The 19,640-nt window shown below is 46.1% G+C and overlaps 1 protein-coding gene across 2 annotated transcripts in view; it reads left to right on the top strand.

The window, feature by feature from the left end:
* Positions 1–19,640, top strand: part of DOC2B (double C2 domain beta) — a 1,333,838-nt gene that overhangs the window by 1,295,189 nt on the left and 19,009 nt on the right. For both annotated transcript variants that reach the window (XM_075334207.1, XM_075334206.1), the window contains 2 exons: positions 12,640–12,721; positions 15,952–16,048. In XM_075334207.1, the coding sequence (XP_075190322.1) occupies positions 12,640–12,721; positions 15,952–16,048 (179 nt within the window). The remainder of the gene's footprint in view (positions 1–12,639; positions 12,722–15,951; positions 16,049–19,640) is intronic.

Genomic DNA, 19,640 nt, shown 5'->3' with positions numbered 1-19,640 from the left:
TGCACAACACACAGCACCATACACCGACCACTGCACACACACACACACACACCACCAGACCCAACACACACATATACCACTACACTAAACACACACCACCAGGCCCAATACAAAACAAACATCACCACACACAACATATACACACTAGCACACACAAACACAAAACCACACACAACCTACACACACCAGAAACAACCTACACCCATATACCACTACACACAACCTACACACACTACAGTGTGTGATACACCACATAACACAAACCACTGCATGTACACACACTACCAGACAAAACACACCACCACACTAATCACACACTATTAGACACAACACAGATGCCTCCACAGACTCCTTACACAAACCACACTCATCACACCATCCACAACATATACACACCACCACACACAATCTACACATACCACAAACAACCTACACACACAACCTATACACCACCATACACAACACACCACCAGACACCACACATATTACCACACAACACACCACAAAACTCAACACACACCACCACACAAAACAAACACCACCACACTCAACACATATACACAGTATCACACACAATCTACACACACCACACACATAAACACACCACCACACACAGCCTACAGACTAAGTGATCAGCCTTGATGATGAGCTAGCCTTGTACACTTAGCATTGTCTTTAGTAGTTACTAACCATAAATATCCTATAAGAATTGCTTGACAATTTGTCTCTTGTCGATGTCGCTTAGGTCACAAACGTAGTTATTATAATTTTTCTTTTACTGCTTAAATTAATAGGAGAAAATAAACATCAAAAATAGTATAGTAACAAAACTGATTTATGGTTCACATGCTTCCATCTGACTGGTGATATAGAATAGTATGTTGAACAGCATCTTTGTATATCGCTTCTTACATTTTCAAGTTCGTACTATACGTTTTGCCTGTTTTGCTGATATTATGACCGCTTGGTTCCTTTCATCATAAAGCAAGTAATACAAGATTTTCACAGCTACAGATGCAATTTTTTAGGGCCACAACTTTTGATGATTGTGAAACTACAAGAAACTTCCAGTTTAAAAGTAGCTGTGAACCAATTGTACTGAGTAAATGAAATCCCACGTATCTAAAGTCCCAGACGAGCTCTTAAGAATTCTCAGCATTAGAGCACATACATTGCACATTGAGAAGGATGTCGCCTACTCATTGCCGTCATCAGTTTGTTTAGAGGTTTTTTTCTTTTACAAGCTTGATGCAAGAATTAGAATCTCGAGCAGCACAAAAACCTTATTATAAGAACATAATCTACCTTATTCAACCCCAAATTCATTAATAAGAGAATTCATTATTTAGTCTATGAGTTTTGTGTTATCCTAGATTCTGCTTCTGACATGTTATTGTTATTATTCTGTTTTCTAATAAGTGACAAGGTGTTATTTTTTCATTCTTCATAAAAATACATCTGCTATAAATATTCTAAATCATTATAATAATTATCTTGAATAACATTCAATTGTATAACACACAATGTTGAGTAACTTTGTTTTCCACGTTGTTTTGATCCTGCTGGTCATCAATGATAACTGTGGTGCGAGATTATTCCATTCACATGTGTGTTGTGAATAATAATATGGATTTGTACATTGTGGTACACTGGTGACCTCTAGAGGCAGACTGTAGTCAGTACATGCTTAAAGTGATGCTTGGAACACGTTGGAATAAAGCTTTCTCTTGTAAAGTCATTTCAAATTGAAAGAGTTTTACACTATTATTATATTGATGTCATCAATATAAGACCAGAGGGGATAACTGGCACCTCCGCCATTACCAGCTCTGTCAGTGGTCGGATATAAACAATGTATGGAGTGGAAGAACTGGTGAAGTCTTGAAGAACAACTTTCAACACTATAAATATTTAGTCTTTGCATAAACTTCATGCATATATCAATAAAAGTGTAAAATCTTATGAAATGCTGTAGGGTATGTACATATGTTAACGTCAATCTGTCATCAAGTTTTTGCCACCTAAACTTAGAGCAACATAATGTTTCCAGAGTTAAAAAGTTAAAAACATTGTTTATCATTGGAGAACTAGTAAACCTGCAGCCAGCTAGTGAAGTATATTCCTAAGCTCTGTATACCCCTGCCCCTACCACTGATTGGCAATTTTCTGTGTACACTGTACAGTGGAAATCAAATTTAGAGAACAACACACAATTTTCTAACTGTAAGGCTATGTGCGCACACTGGAACTTTGTGGTGACCACAAAGATGCACCTTTTTGGTCAAAAATAAACGCACCCTTGCAAGCATTTTATGATGTGTTTTACTGCGTTTTTTTAACGGGTTTTTGCCCAATGTGTTTTTTTAAGTCAAATCCATTGACTGGAAGAGCTCAAAAACGCTAGCAAAACACAGAAAATTGAGATGCTGTTGAGGCACCCCTGAGGCTTCCGTTGCCACAGAGATATTGCACCTCAGCCAGAGGTGTGGTATCCCATCCCGGGTAAGAATGGGGTCAACTTCCGGTTCACAGATAAAACTTGCACACACCAATTGGTAGGCGTACACCGGGTCAGGGACAGTGGCAGTAACCCCCATAGATCTAAGCATGGGGCCGTAAGTCCCATTCATTGGTCCCAATGGTGTGTCTGGGGCCTAGCCAGAGGGTCTGTGGGAGGAGTCAGAAAGAGTGAGGAACAAGTCAGTCAGTTCCAGAAGGGAAGGAGTGAAGGAGGTTCCTGGTGGAGATCCTGGGGTCTTGCTAGGCCCAGGTGACACCGAAAGAAGAGATTCCAGGGTCACGGAAGGGCAATTGTCCCGTGACTTGTGCCACTAGAAAGATCGGGTGGAGGGATCAGGCTGCAAATCAGGGATGGTCCCTAGACTGAGGGAAGAAAGACATTTCCTTAAGTAAAACCGAAGGCCTGGGAGATTGTTGTAGGCGCCCAGGGCCACTACCCGCCACAGATCACCAGTGAAGGGGGCAAGATACGACTGAGGTCAGCCACCTTTGTACAGACCCTGTGGTGGAGGCGCAAGACAATCCAAAAACAGTTGAGCGCTGGGAGACAGCCAGAGAAAGGACACATAGAGAGGTGAACCGGGACTGACCCTTGACCTATTCGGGATCGGCGGAGGTCCCTGACAGCGGATCCTGGCATTCCGTGGATAACCGGTCAACTGCAGCACTGAGACTGAACAGTGAGTAAAACATCTTAACTGCAAGCCCTGTGTTGTCTGGTTTATCCTGCACCTCGTCCCCAAACACCATAGACTTTACCAAGCACCAAAGGTTGCCCCAGGGTATCTGCTCTACCTGTGGAGAGCAAGAAACACCTCAGCTGCCATATCAGCAGCCCCGGAGGTCCCTTTCAGCAGCTGCGGCTTCAAAGCTGCAAATTACCACAGGTGGCGTCACGAATCTTATATAAATAAACATTATCACCATCTCCCCCATCTGCCACATTAACTGACTCCACCAGGGTCATGGAGTCGGGCCCCGCCACCGCTCACTACCCCGGACTAGTCTGGCCCAACACCGAGTCACCTAAGGCCCTGGGGTGGGCGAGTCACTGTATTTTTGTGGTCACCTCAAAGATGCAGCCAAAAAAAGTTGCAATGTGAGGACAGAAAAACTGAAATCTCATAGACGTTGCTGGGGAAGGAAATGCATGCAATTTTGGAAGCAAAACTGCACGCAAAAAACGCGCAAAAAATGCAGCGTGCGCACAAGGCCTTAAGGTCATTGTGTTGTCTTATGTGATTATATCCTAACATGAGTAAACTAGCAATAGTTTAAGCTTATTTCATGAATTGAATTTTTTTTAAAAGCACATAATAAAAATGTAAATGAGATCAATGAAAAAGAGTTCTGATCAAAATTAGAGAACACTTTCGGATACCTGCAAGTTATTGGTGTTAATCTGCCTCCTGGTGCTAATTTCCTTAATTATCTGACAAACCCTATGTAACTGGCAGCTTAAATTCCAGCTTGCACTGACTTTTCAAAAAATGGTGTGCCGTTCCAAAGTGACTGAAACACTACAGCAGCAGGTTGTCCAGATGAAGGCCAAAGAAGTGACCCTGTCAGCCATAGCAAGAGAAGTTGGGCATTCCAAGTCTGTGAGTTTGAGAATATTGGATCTTTACAACATCACAAACTCTTCAAGTCCCCCAAGATAACTGGTTGCCCTCGCAAGAGAGGACAGGATATTGTGGAGAATCACCATGGGTAATCGTTTCAACACTGCAGCTGGAATTGCTCACAAGTTCAGCACTGAACAGGGTAAGGATTTGGCTCATCATACGGTGTCACGACATTTAAGAGCATTTGGACTGAAAGTCCACTCTGCAGTGACCAAACCTCTCATTAGCAGAAAGAATCAAAAGGCTAGACTTACCTTTGGTGAGGTGTTTGTTGTTTGGATAGAGGAGAAGTGGTCCACAGTTCATTTTAGTTATAAAAACAAGTTCAATTTATTTGGGTCTGATGGGAAACATTATGTTCATCGACAAACTGGGAAAAGACTGAACCCAAAGTGTGTTAAGAAGTCAGTGAAAGGTGGTGGAGGAAATGTCATGGTTGGGGAATGTTTTCTGCAGCATGAGTTGGACCTCTCATACAACTACAAGACAGAATGAATACAAATGTGTATCAGACTCTTACTTGCATTCATCACTCAGTCTGCCAGCAATTTTCATGCAAGACAATGCCCCCAGTCACACAGAAAAACTGGTATAGCAGTTCCTTGAAACAAAAATATTGAAATAATGAAATGGCCAGCCCAGCATTCTCATCTAAATCCAATAGAAAACCTCTGGAAAATCCTTGATGACAAACTTATGGCCAAGAAACCCACAACAATCAAAGAACTGTGGAAGAGACTGGAAGAAGAGTGGACCAAAATCACACCTGAGCAGTGTGAGAGACTTGTGATGTCCTGTGGCCACAGATGTGCTGAAGTAATTCAAAACAAAGGCCTATACACTTCCTACAGATTGGTGACATAATATTTCTCTGTGCTACAGTCATTGTTGTTCTCTAATTATCATCATCACGTTTTGGGCAAAATAAAGGTTTTATGTTGATAAACTTTGGATCTTTTGTAAAACACTGTTCTAGTTGCATGGTGTACTGCTTACAAAAAAACCTTGAAATGTTGATCGATGTAGATTATATTATTTCTGAAAAAAGCAAGTGAACATACATTGTTCTCTAAGTTTGATCTCCAGTGTACATGGGCACAAAGTTGCCAAGCAATAATGGTGAGGGCAGGTGTTAGGGCCAGGTGGAAGGGCAGACCCAGGAGGTGGATCCACTGGACCGAACTCCTTGATGATGGTAAGGGGTCCGGTAGCTGGAGCACTACAGGTAGCAGGGCAGTCCGTGCACAAGAGTATAATGGAGAAGTCCCTGGGACCACGGAGTCACTGATGGTAGTCCGGGTGACGGAGCTCAGGTTCGGAAGCCGAGATGATGTCAGGCGGAGTCCGGAACCGTTGGAGCGAGATGACGGGTCACCACAGGGATCAGAGATGGTACGGACTGTCAGGATGGCAGATAGGCAGCGTTCGGGGTGCGGGATTCGGCAGGACCGGATGGCGAGGCAGGATCGGCTCTAGAAGAGAGATACGTAAGTATGGCAAAGAGACACAAGGAGACCTGACTCCTAGCTTGGGAAACACGAAGATCAGGCCCCGCCCACTTGGACATTAAACCCCTTTATACCCTGTACCTGTGTGCTTCATTTCCTGTCAATGGACGCTGGCCCTTTAAGAAAGGGTCAATGACCGCGCGCGCGCCCTAATGCGCATGCGCGCGGCCCGGGTGCCAGAAGCCAGGGCAGGAAGCTGAGAGGAGGAAGCAGCAGAGCCGGGCTGGGGCTGAGACGCCGACGGGCGCCGGGAGCGGGGACCAGGACGCCTGGGAAGCGCCGGCAATGGATGCTGGAGAGCGGGGAGCGGCGGAGACCGGACTGAAGAACCGGGGAGCGAGGCAGGGGAGCCGGGGAGCGTGACAGGTGAGCCGGGGAGCAGCGCAGGGGACCCGGGGAGCGTGACAGTACCCCCCCTCACGCCCCACTCCCCGCAACCGGGACAGGAAGGCACGGATCAGCGGAGTACCCACATTCTCCCGGGGCTCCCAGGACCTATCCTCAGGACCATACCCTGCCCAGTCCACCAGGAAGAACTGTCGACCCCGTACGGTCTTCATGGCCACGATATCCCTTACCGCATAGATGTCGTCATCGGTAATAGGAGGAGGAGCCGAACTGGCAGCAGCGGAGAAGGGACCAAGAACAACCGGCTTGAGCAGGGAGACGTGGAAGGAGTTGGGTATCCTCATCGTGGCCGGGAGCTGTAGCTTGTAGGAGACCTCATTGATCTTGCTGAGGACTTTAAACGGCCCAATGTAGCGAGGACACAGCTTGTAGGATGGTATCTTCAATCGGACGTACTTGGAAGCAAGCCAGACTAGATCTCCAGGAGAGAAACACGGAGGGTCCAGACGTCTCTTGTCTGCATGTCTCTTCATCCGCAGGGAAGCACGCCCAAGGGACGCCTTGACAGAGTCCCAAATGGTTGCAAAGTCGCGGGCTACAGCATCAGCAGCAGGGACATCCGAAGAAGGAGATACAGGCAATGGGACGGAGGGCTGAAGTCCGTAAACGACATGAAAGGGAGAGCTGGAGGAGGACTCACTGACGTGGTGGTTATGGGAGAATTCAGCCCAAGGAAGAAGCGTGGACCAGTCGTCGTGATGGGCGTTGACGTAGTGTCGTAAGAAGGAGGTCAAGATTTGATTGACCCTTTCCACTTGGCCATTAGACTGAGGATGGTAGGCAGAAGAAAAGTCCAGAGTCACTCCCAGATGTTTGCAGAGAGCCCTCCAGAAGCGGGAGGTGAACTGAGTTCCTCTGTCGGACACGATGTGTGATGGAAAGCCATGCAAGCGGAAGATGTGATGTATATAGGCGTCCGCGAGTTCCTGAGCAGAGGGCAGTCCAGCCATAGGGACGAAATGAGCCATTTTAGAGAACCGGTCCACCACGACCCATATGACTGTGTGTCCGGAGGACAATGGCAAGTCCGTAATAAAGTCCATTGCAATGTGTTGCCACGGAACTGAGGGTATAGGCAGAGGCAGAAGACGGCCATATGGCAGGTGTTTGGGCGTCTTGTTCCTGGCACAAGAGGAGCAGGCAGAGACAAAAGCAGCGACGTCCGTGCGAAGGGATGGCCACCAGTAATGATGTACAATCGCACTCCATGTTCTCTTTTGACCAGCATGACCGGCTGTTTTCGAGGCATGGCCCCAGTGTAACACTTTTTGCCTATCAGTCTCAGAGACATAGGTCTTCCCGGGCGGTATCTGGGCCAGGGTGACAGGGGCCACCGGAATGATTTTACTAGGACAGATGATGGGTTGGGATGTCTCCTCCTCCTGCTCCATGGGCATCAAAGACCTGGACAAGGCATCAGCGCGTACATTCTTGTCCGCGGGTCAGAAATGGAGCTGGAAATCGAACCTGGCAAAGAACAAAGACCACCTGGCTTGCCGTGGGTTCAGTCGCTGAGCGGACCGCAGGTATTCCAGGTTCTTGTGGTCCGTGTAAATGATTACGGGGTACACTGCTCCTTCCAGAAGGTAGCGCCATTCCTCCAGAGCCAGTTTTACTGCCAATAGCTCTCGGTCACCGATGGTGTAGTTGCGTTCAGGCGCTGAGAAGCTCTTGGAGAAGAAACCGCAAGTCACCATCTTCCCGGAGGAGGACTTCTGCATGAGCACTGCTCCGGCTCCCGAGGAGGAGGCATCCACCTCCAAGGTGAACTGGCGGTTTAACTCCAGACGGTGGAGCACAGGAGAGGAGGCAAATGCCCGCTTCAGAGAGCCAAACGCGGCGTCGGCCGCAGGTGACCAGTCCTTTGGATTAGCCTCCTTCTTGGTCAAGGCGGAGAGAGGAGCGGTCAGAGCAGAGAAGTGAGGGATGAACTGGCGGTAGTAGTTGGCGAATCCCAGAAAGCGTTGGATTGCCTTCAGTCCAGAAGGAGGAGGCCAGTTGAGAATGGAGGAGACCTTCTTTGGATCCATCTGCAGTCCGGTATCGGAGATGATGTAACCCAGGAAGGGGAGAGAAGACTGCTCAAAGACACACTTCTCGTACTTGGCGTACAGACGATTCTCTCTCAGTCTTTGTAGAACCAGCTGCACGTTCTCTCTGTGGGTCTGGAGATCCGGAGAGAAGACAAGGATATCATCCAGATACACCACCACACAGACGTAAAGAAGGTCCCGGAAAACGTCGTTCACCAATTCTTGAAAGACTGCTGGTGCGTTACACAGGCCGAAGGGCATCACGCAGTATTCATAGTGCCCATCGCGAGTATTGAACGCGGTCTTCCATTCGTCCCCAGAGCGGATGCGGACCAGGTTGTAGGCACCCCGAAGGTCCAATTTGGTGACCACACGAGCTCCTCTAAGCCGGTCAAACAATTTGGGAATGAGCGGCAGAGGGTACTTGTTTTTTACGGTGATTTGGTTCAATCCCCGGTAGTCTATACATGGGCGTAAGTCGCCTTCTTTCTTCTTAACGAAGAAGAAGCCTGCTCCAGCAGGAGAGGAGGATCTCCGAATGAATCCCCTTGCCAGGCTCTCTGTGATGTAAGTAGACATGACCCTTGTTTCGGCTGGAGACAATGGATATATCCGTCCTCGAGGTGGTGTTGTTCCCGGGAGCAGGTCGATGGCACAATCGTACGGACGATGTGGCGGAAGTACCTCAGATTCCTTTTTATCAAAGACGTCCGCGAAGGACCAATAGGCCGAGGGCAGTCCCGGTAGGTTCTCTGGAACCGGAGGTCGTCGGATGGGTTGTATGGTCTTCAGACAGTTCTCATGACACGAAGAGCCCCATCGGGTGATTTCACCAGTGCCCCAGCTGACTGATGGTTCGTGTGTCCGTAACCAGGGAAGTCCCAGCAGGATTTGATAGGACATGTGTGGGAGGACGTAGAGAGCGATGTTCTCGGTGTGCAGGGCACCGATACGCAGTTCGACCGGCCTGGTGATCCAGGAGATGGTGTCAGAGAGGGGTCTCCCATCCACAGAGGCAATCACGAGGGGTTTGTCGAGTGGAGTAACAGGCACCTGGTACTTGTCCACCGTGGCCTGCTGGATGAAATTGCCTGCTGCCCCAGAATCGAGGTACGCCTCAGCCGTGAACCGCGTCTCTCCCGTTGTCACTTGCACAGTCCACGTAACCGGGTCTGAGAGAGTCCCAGCACCTAGGGTGGCCTCTCCTACCAACCCTAGGCTTTGGAGTTTCCCGGCCTCTCTGGACAGGAGCGTAGCAGGTGTGTGCCCTCTCCGCAGTAGAAGCAGAGGCCCTTGGCGAGCCGCTCTGCTCGACGTTGTTCAGACTGCCGCACACGGTCGATCTGCATGGGCTCGTGGACGGAGACACCAGATGCTGTTGACTGTAGTACGGCGGGCTTCTGCGGAGGAGAGGAATGCCGTACCGGACGTCTCTCACGGGACACCTCTTTGGATCGCTCCTGAAAGCGAATGTCCACTCGAGTCGCTAGGGTAATCAGGGCATCCAGGGTGGACGGTACGTCACGACCAGCCAGCTCATCTTTAATTCGACCCGAGAGTCCTTCCCACAAGGCGGCGGTTAGGGCCTCGTTGTTCCAGCCGAGTTCCGCAGCCAAGGTGCGAAAACGGATTGCGTATTGACCCAACGTCAGAGTCCCCTGACGTAACCGGAGAAGAGATGAAGCAGACGCGGAGGCGCGTCCGGGCTCGTCAAAGGTGCCACGGAATGCCTGCAGGAACTCCTGGATGTTCGTGGTCACAGGATCCTCCTTCTCCCACAAGGGGTTCATCCACGCCAGTGCCTCACCCTCTAGATGGGACATGATGAAGGCGACCTTGGCTTGGTCGGAGGCAAACAAATGCGGCAGCTGCGTGAAATGGAGGGAGCATTGGTTTATGAAACCCCTGCAGGTCTTGGGATCTCCGGCGTACCGGGGTGGTGAGGCCAAACGAAGTCTGGAAGCATCCGAAGAGGCTGCCACGGGGGCTGGAGCCGTGGATTGGCTAGTGGAAGCCCGAGATGCTGAAGATGTAATTGACGCTTGTAGCGTGTTCAGGCGGGCGTCCACCGAAGTCATGAAGTTCAGCATGCGGGTCTGGGTCTCACGCTGGCGTTGGAGTTCCTCCTGCAAGGCCGCTAGTGCTTCAGCGGGATCCATGGCCTGATCTTACTGTTAGGGCCAGGTGGAAGGGCAGACCCAGGAGGTGGATCCACTGGACCGAACTCCTTGATGATGGTAAGGGGTCCGGTAGCTGGAGCACTACAGGTAGCAGGGCAGTCCGTGCACAAGAGTATAATGGAGAAGTCCCTGGGACCACGGAGTCACTGATGGTAGTCCGGGTGACGGAGCTCAGGTTCGGAAGCCGAGATGATGTCAGGCGGAGTCCGGAACCGTTGGAGCGAGATGACGGGTCACCACAGGGATCAGAGATGGTACGGACTGTCAGGATGGCAGATAGGCAGCGTTCGGGGTGCGGGATTCGGCAGGACCGGATGGCGAGGCAGGATCGGCTCTAGAAGAGAGATACGTAAGTATGGCAAAGAGACACAAGGAGACCTGACTCCTAGCTTGGGAAACACGAAGATCAGGCCCCGCCCACTTGGACATTAAACCCCTTTATACCCTGTACCTGTGTCCTGTCAATGGACGCTGGCCCTTTAAGAAAGGGTCAATGACCGCGCGCGCGCCTTAATGCGCATGCGCGCGGCCCGGGTGCCAGAAGCCAGGGCAGGAAGCTGAGAGGAGGAAGCAGCAGAGCCGGGCTGGGGCTGAGACGCCGACGGGTGCCGGGAGCGGGGACCAGGACGCCTGGGAAGCGCCGGCAATGGATGCTGGAGAGCGGGGAGCGGCGGAGACCGGACTGAAGAACCGGGGAGCAAGGCAGGGGAGCCGGGGAGCGTGACAGGTGAGCCGGGGAGCAGCGCAGGGGACCCGGGGAGCGTGACAGCAGGGTTATACAGAGCTTATCATTTAGATAACTGCTAGATCTACAGCAGAGAAAACATTGATTGAAAACAGCTTAGTAAGTGACACATCGCTGGAATCAGAGTCTAAAGGCCGCTATACATGCTGCGACATTGCTAGCGATGTCGCTAGCGATCGCACCCGCCCCCGTCGTTTATGCATCATGGGGAAATAGCTGCCCGCAGCGAACAATATCGGAGGTACGCGTCACACATACTTACCTGCCTAACGACGTCGCTGTGGCCAGCGAACAACCTCTTTTCTAAGGGGGCGGTTTGTGCGGCGTCACAGTGACATCACACAGCAGGCAACCAATAGAAGTGGAGGGGCAGAGAGCAGCTGCATGAAGGTCACTCCCACCTTGTTGCCGGAGGACGCCGGTACGCTGTTGTTCGTCGTTCCCGGGGTGTCACACGTAGCGATGTGTGCTGCCTCAGGGACGATGAACAACCTGCGTCCCAGAAGATCAACGACATTTTAAAAATGAACGACGTGTCAATGATCAACAATGTGGTGAGTATTTTGGATCGCTAGCGGTCAGTCGTATGTGTCACACGCAACGACGTTGCTAACGAGGCCGGATGTGTGTCACGAATTCCATGACCCCAGTGACAGCTCGTTAGCGATGTCGTTGCGTTTAAAGCGGCCTTTAGTCTCTACATTATGTTGCTCTCAGATGGGGTAGTAAAAATCTGGAGACAAAGTTCCTTTAAGTATTTGCAGCAAATATTTCTACACCAAAACTGCATTTTTTGACAGGATAAACAATCCTTAAAATTCACACATTTTCAGTTTTTTGTTTCCTCTTTCAATGCATTTCATCCCATTTATTTGAATGGGTGAACAACACTGAAAGTAAAATACGCAACATGTACATGAGATTTCAGAAATCTCATTCACTTTCCTAGTACAGTAACACTGTGTTGGTTTTTGTTTTATTTTTTTTATTGCAGAAAAAAATGCCCCAAAAATGCAATATGTGAACAAGCCCTTATTGTCCTTCATTATACCATGAAAACATCTAATTAAAACATCTAAAAGCACAATCAGCAAACTTTAGGCTGTGTGCGTACAGTGCATTTTGATGCAGATTTGGTGCAGAATTTGACACATATCAGCATTTCTATTTTTATGCCAGCAAAGTCAGTGAGAATTCTGAAGTGTTATGCGCACGTTACTTCTTTTTTCCTTGCAGATTTGGTGCAGAAAATAATCTGTAGTGTGTCAATTGTTGGTGACTTTTTGCCTGCGTTTTTTCGCCCTTCCATCCATTGACGTCATTAAAAAATACATGACACAAAAACGCACCAAAAACACATGCATTTTTTGTTGTGTTTTCCTGCCAGAAGATGCAGATTTGATGAGTGCATAGCCTTATCAGAACTTTTGGTCACTATTGTAAATTTAATTTTCTGGCTATTCAGATAGAATTTCAGGATGGAATGCTCAATGGAGGATGTAACTTGGTGACAATGTCCATTTTTTATCCAAGTATCTATTTTTCTTGTTAAAACTTGTAATGTTTGACCTCATCGTCCTATAGACAGTAAATAATTAGTATATGTTCCCTGTGTTCCAGATACTTAAAACCTGATGAAGACAAGAAATCAAAACATAAAACTGCTGTAAAAAAGAAGACACTAAATCCAGAGTTTAATGAGGTAACTATAGTCATGTCACTTACAAGTCTACACAACCTTTACATTTACCTATACAGCCTGTAACTGTGACTAAATGAGAATGAATATGAAAACCTGGGCTCTCTATGTAAAGCAGATGAAGGTCCATTGATAAGAAGTAGAGCACATATTGATGCAATTAAAATCCTCAGCATGGTCCAGTATTGTACATAGAAATCAAGAAGCCCTACAGCAAAAAAAATAATCCCCACCCTCCCAGAAATTGTGTATTGTGGGGTCATACCTTCAAACCTTTAAAATCAGGGAGAGGGACACATTACAGCATAACAATAGTGTTCTCACCCACTACTGTACCCCTTTCATGTCCATTGTAGAGTATAATGCTCTAAAAAAATGCCCCCATACTGCATGTATGATACCCCCTCAGTGAATTGCCTCTACAGTTCCCCTCATGCATATTATGATGATACCACAGTGCCTCCAGCAAAGTATGATCTCGCCACAGTAAGCCCAACACACTATAATTCCTCCCACAGCATAATGCCCCTAAAGTTCCCCCACATAGTATGATGGCCTCATAGCTCCCCTATATAAAACATGTGTGACCCACAACACCCTATACAGAGTATGATGATCCCCACAGCACACACACAACACCAGACCTGCCACACACAGTATAATATTACTTACAGGCATATACAAAGTATGATCACACACTATGGTGCCTCCTCAAGGCATCATGACCCTCACAAGTACTGACTGTAATATGCTACTCACTTTCCGCCATTCCCCCAATCTTTGCTCAGTGAATGCACTGTGCTGACTGAGGCTCTGTCCGCTCAGGAGGCACAATATAATGAAATCATTGTGCCTCCTGTGCTGAATCATTCAGACATAGAGGCAGATTGGTGCAGCAGGGAGCTGATGGCTCCCTCCTGCATTATTCTATTAAACAGTATCTGTACCCTATGAAAGCAGTTATCATTGCCATTGCAAAAAAAGGCAGGGTATTGGGTGGGGGCGGAACCCCCAGGTCCCATAATACTAAATAGGATAACTGAAGTGAGCACTAATATATATCATGAGTGCAAGCCAAAAAAATACATAGTACATAAGGATAAGGCTGCACATCAAAGTTAGATAATAGTATAATGCTATAAGCATACAAAAAAACATTGAAGCATACAATGAAAAATGCCACTTGCTAACTTGAAAGTGTGAATAATGAAATGCATACCTGCCATGAATATTAGGAAAAAGGAGATATTTAGCAATCGCATTGATGAATGTAACTGAGCCCCAAAACCTCGTCAAGGTATATCTCTATATTGGGGTCCCTAGCTCTATGACCCTGTGTGTCATCTCATTGCAATTAGAAACTGCTGTGTGTGGAGAGGCGTAAGCAAGGATTTTCTTATATAGGAGATGGAAAAAACATGGCCGAAAGGGGCGGAGCTGTGTTCACATTCAGAAAAAAAACCTTCATAATACTAAATAGGATAACTGAAGTGAGCACTAATATATATTATGAGTGCAAGCCAAAAAAATACATAGTACATAAGGGTAAGGCTGCACATCAAAGTTAGATAATAGTATAATGCTATAAGCATACCGAAAAACATTGAAGCTTACAATGAAAAATGCCACTTGCTAACTTGAAAGTGTGAATAATGCAATGCATACCTGCCATGAATATTAGGAAAAAGGAGATATTTAGCAATCGCATAGGCCTGCCACTATGGGCAGTACACCTCTGACACGGTCAGTCCAGAAACACATATACAACTTGTAAGGTAGTGTTTTAAGCCAAAGTTATGTCGATCTGGCATGAGGGAGAGGTATAAACCCTTAGAGCGTAACTGTCATTTTCATTTTTACTTCATAAATCAATAGAGCACATGAAAATAAGCAACTTTGTAATATTTCTTATCAGACAAATTTGCTTCTTTCTCTGCCAGAATTGATCCATCATATTGTCAAAATTCTCAATTCTGAGATAAAATCTGTATTCAGTGAAGACTTTCCCATTACTGAGATGGGAGATGGCAGCTGTTACTGATGAGGTATGTATGTAGAAGAGGGAGTAGGGGGAGGAGCTCTGCCTTTTAGCTCCTCCCTCTACATTTAGCTCCTCCCTCTGCCTATAGTTCCTCCCACATCCCATTGTCATAGAATCTCATTAGTAACAACTGCCATCTCCTATCTTTATATTATGAGAAAAGAGAAACAAGAGTTTTTAAAGTGCAAATGAGTACAAAAAAGTGTATTCATGACACAAAGTGGACATCCATAATTCATAAAAACATGTTAAAATACCAAGGACTGGCCCCCCCATAAAGTTAATAATACTCCATATTGTGACATATTGGATCAGGTATTTAGCACATAGTTTGGAGTCCCAAAACATGTGGAGACCCTTACTGGGGTATATATATCAACCATAACAATCCAAAATCCCATTAGCAAAATGTCAGATTATAAATGCAGCAGTTATGCAAATTATCTACCATGTGTATTGGTAAGTTGAATGGGGAGGCCAAATCTTTAAGAAGACCTCAGGAAAAAACACCCAGTATACAATATAATGATTGGAGTCTCAATAAGTACAAGTACACCTATTAGGATATATACATGTTAATTGGGACATACCTAGATCCCATTGTATAACATTACAGGCAGACAAAGTATTAATACAAAGTGTCTACCAACATTGGTGGATTAGATAGGGAGGCCAGGTCGCTGTAAAGACCTCAAACAAGTCGCCCAACGTACGTTTCAATTTTCTTTCAATACAAATCTTCATCAGGGGAGAGCCATCTCCTATCTTTGTGTATGGCATTTTTGAAGGGGTATTTTTTGTAAACTATAAAAACAAAAGAAAACTGTAGAGAGTGAGCAAGCTCTAAATGTTCATCGTATCTTTGTCAACTTGAAAAACAAACTGATGTAAGTTCTGTTCACATGAGTCTCTCCTATTTCCATTATTATTCTGCTCTATTATTGGCGCCAGAAAATGAAATAAACTGAAGTGCTAGCTCCTTGACTTGACAGATGCCAGCAGGGCCCGGCAGACCCCATTGACTTTAATAAGTTCCGTCTGGTTTCCTTCATTGTGTCTATCCTTTAACTAGACAGAATTGCGCTTACACTGCACTATTTTCAGTTGAATCTGCACCTGATGCTCTAAACCTGGACTCCAACAGAGATGTGAACAGTTAGTTTCTCAGTATATATATTTTTTCTTTTTGCAGGAATTCTGTTATGAAATAAAGCACAGTGACCTTGCAAAAAAGACTTTAGAAGTAACAGTTTGGGATTATGATATTGGAAAATCAAATGACTTTATAGGTAAGTGGAGAAGATGCATTAGTGGAGCTACTTTAGGGTTGAGGAAATGTATGGTACTTTATCTTAGAATCCTTAGTAAAATGTTTGATTATTTATCAATGGTTATATACAATACTGTGTAGAGATCAGTCGATCATTTGAAGTTTGAATTCGCCGTCTTTGCAAAATTCTCCACAAAAATTTGATCTGGGGTGAATAAATTTGCATGACCTTCAATACTGGAAAGCTTGTATTTGCTTGGAACAATTATAATCTTTACCAACCAACATCTACAGTAGACCTGTAGTTAGCTCTCCAAGATGTTTGGAACAACCTATTAGCTGAGTTTAGAGTTTCGCAAATACCTAACTATTCATACTCGCCATACCCATAACGAGTACTGTCTAATACTCGCGTATTCATTCCGAATAGCATGTGCAATGCAAGTCAATGGGGAAAACTTGAAATGTAACGAGTAACCCGAATTCCACACTATTCATTACTCGCACGAATAGTATGGCATTCGAGTTACTCGTTACTTTGCAAGTTTTTCCCCATTGACTTGCATTGCACACGCTATTCGGAATGAATACGCGAGTATTGGACAGTACTCGTTATGAGTATAGTGAGTACGAATAGTTAGGTACTCGCTCGACTCTAGCTGAGTTCCTTCAAAAACTGTGTACAAGTACCTAGAGGAATTGATGCTTTATGCTGTTTTATAGGAAAAGACTGGTCACACCAAATATTGATTTGATTTAAATTTATTTTGATTATTTATATTGCTTTGTTAGTTGATAAAAATATTAACACTTCTATCAAATATTAAGTCTTCCATTTTTGAAAGTATTCTTATTTTGCAGCATTTTTTTCAAAACAGCTTAAAATTTTTGCACAGTACTGTATTTAGGAAAATTACCCCTTGAAAAGAATAAAGTGTTAGCATCATCATGGGCGGACATACCAGGAGTCAAGGAGGTTACTCCAACCTCCAAAACAGGTAGAATTGTGCTTTGTGATGAGCTATCGGACTGTAAATGGCCCTCTTCTGTCTCTGTCTGCCCCTGAGTATTGCACATTTCATCTAATACCTCACTGATTCGCATTCAAACTGAATTGACTGGGGAGGTTAAACACCAGAAGATTTAAAAAAGGCCAAATAAAAACATACATACTGAGCATACATATTAAAGACTCATATATTAAAAAAAAGACTAAAGTCTATCAAGCCATGTCTGTTTAAGTCATAAATTCTGTTAATTCCCATGTTTATTCCTTTCTGGCCATCATATAGGATTGTCACATTTGTTCTTGACAAAATTCTTGCACCCCAGTTATAACAATAAAGGGCCATTTACACGCTGCGACATTGCTAACGATATATCGTCGGGGTCACGGTGTTTGTGACGCACATCCGGCGTCGTTAGCGACATCGCAGCATGTGACAGGCTGGAGCGACCTTAAACGATTGCAAAAGTGGCAAAAATCGTTTGTCTGAGAGAGGTCGTTTATTTCTGAAAAATCGTTGTCTGGTCAGTAGCGATGTTGTTCCTCGTTCCTGCGGCACCAAACATCGCTATGTGTCACTAACTGGTCTGTGCTTTGTTGTTTTGAATGCAAACAGTGTTGTATCAGCTGGAGATTATCACTACAGAACAACTGGCCTTTTAGTCCAACCACACCCCCACCACTGATTGGTAACTTTCTATCAGTATACAATGTACATAGAAAGCTGTGGTGTGAACTGGTTATACACAGCTCAATAACTGAGCACTAAAAGAACTACAGCAGAGAAAACTGTGATTCTATCACAACTGCTGCAACCAGTTGTAATGTTGCACCCTGCAACGTGGAGGGGTACTCACTCAGCATGCGAGTTCAGGTAGACACGGGAGGCCCTTTGCTTAAAAACCTCAGGCTGCTTTATTTGATCTACATAAACCATACCGCCAGTACTGAAGACCAAGGGCATTTACATGCAGGAAAAACAGGCACATTCCCAAACATCAGATCTTCAGTGTCAGTCCAGCACATAAGTCCCTGCAGAGACTTCTCAGAAGAGGTTTCCTCCCCTCCACCCACAGACAAACACATAGCTACTTCCTCCAGCACAGGAACATACAGAACAGACCAACGAGTGTGTCCAGAGGCCTGGCTTTTACCTCTGGGACCACACCCTGAGGTGGAGATATGGTGAACAGCCATCCCACCCATCTCTTTAGCTGTTCCAAAAAAAAACGGCCCAGGTAATACACATTAACCCTCTCAGCACCTAATATGCTGGAGTATTCCACCCAGGTTTACATCACTGATTTCAATAATCTCAGCGACACATCTCCCCCCTTGCACTGTACCAGGGATCATATCACATATTCCCCCCCTCTGCCCAAAGCCGGGGGGTTTTGGCACCTTGATATAGCAGACAAGAGCACCCACTCTGTCTGCCCTGGACTACAGCCCTTGACATACCGTCCGTCACAGTCACCAGACCCTTCCCAGTGAACTCTCTTATACGCCCCCTAGCCAGACCTATCTCTCCATGGCTGCCGCCAACGGTCAGTGTGGTAGGGAGATTCTCCCTTAGTCGGTACTACTGTCCTGTCTAACTCTGAGCTATCCAGTCCACTAGAGGGGCTACCATCGAGGGGCCTCAGCACTGAGCTGACAGAAGAGGCGCCATATCTAGACCCTCCGCATTGTCTGTTTGCAAATCTATTGAGGGCTCTTCTTCCAGGGCATCTTCATCTGTCTCTCAGATCGTGCACTCTCTTGTCAGCATCTTTGGCTAAAGACACATCACTCCTTCCATTCTGTCCTTTGGATTTTGTCTCAAAAGACTGAGACCTTTCAGAGTCTGTGCTATAGCCTGATGAATACCCAGGTGCTCTATGACCTTGGCTCATTTTACAATAGGACTTGCTTTTGCTCTCTGAGGCAACACGTTCATAGAGTGGGCCACCCTTCTTTTTTGGGCCATAGCCCAAATATGGTTGCCATCCCCCACCAACTTGGCGAAGTTGGTTTGCAATTCTCTGTCCTTCTAGATTCAATTGTTTTAAGTCTTCCAAGTATCCCAGGCGGTATTCTAGGAGGGCTTGTATATCTTCAACACACTCCTTTGTTCCTACAATGACACATGGAACCATCCCATCTTCACAGGGCATCCTGGTTTCATTATGAATATCAGTTCTTATTCTCGTCACACCGGTCTTATCAACCATCTCCTGCATGTCTCTTCCATGTCGTCCAAGAAGACTCATGACCACCTCTCTGGGCACTTGTATGATCTCTTCCACAAACTCCAACATTCTTCGAGCTGTCTTCACCGCTTCTCCAGTTTTCCCATAGATATGAAATGTTCCACTGTCTTTTTCTAATTGCACAGCTGGAACACCTGGAACCTTCCAGGCTTGCTTAATATTATTTCTTAGCGCTCTTATTGACAGCCCAATTAATGTTTTCTTCACAACTACCACTTCTTGAAACACTGTGGTCAGCTGCTTCCTCTGCGCCAAGCGTCTGGTGTTTTCATCCTTCTTTGCAGTGATGAGCCAATTCATACGAAGACACCGTAGGTGCATGTCACTCAGGATGGCCACTCGCTTCTTTGTGA

The sequence above is a fragment of the Anomaloglossus baeobatrachus genome, chromosome 2, assembly GCF_048569485.1.
Source record: "Anomaloglossus baeobatrachus isolate aAnoBae1 chromosome 2, aAnoBae1.hap1, whole genome shotgun sequence".
NCBI classification, from domain to species: Eukaryota; Metazoa; Chordata; class Amphibia; order Anura; family Aromobatidae; genus Anomaloglossus; species Anomaloglossus baeobatrachus.
Note: the sequence above shows the minus strand (reverse complement) of the source record. Positions and strands in the feature narration are given on the sequence as shown.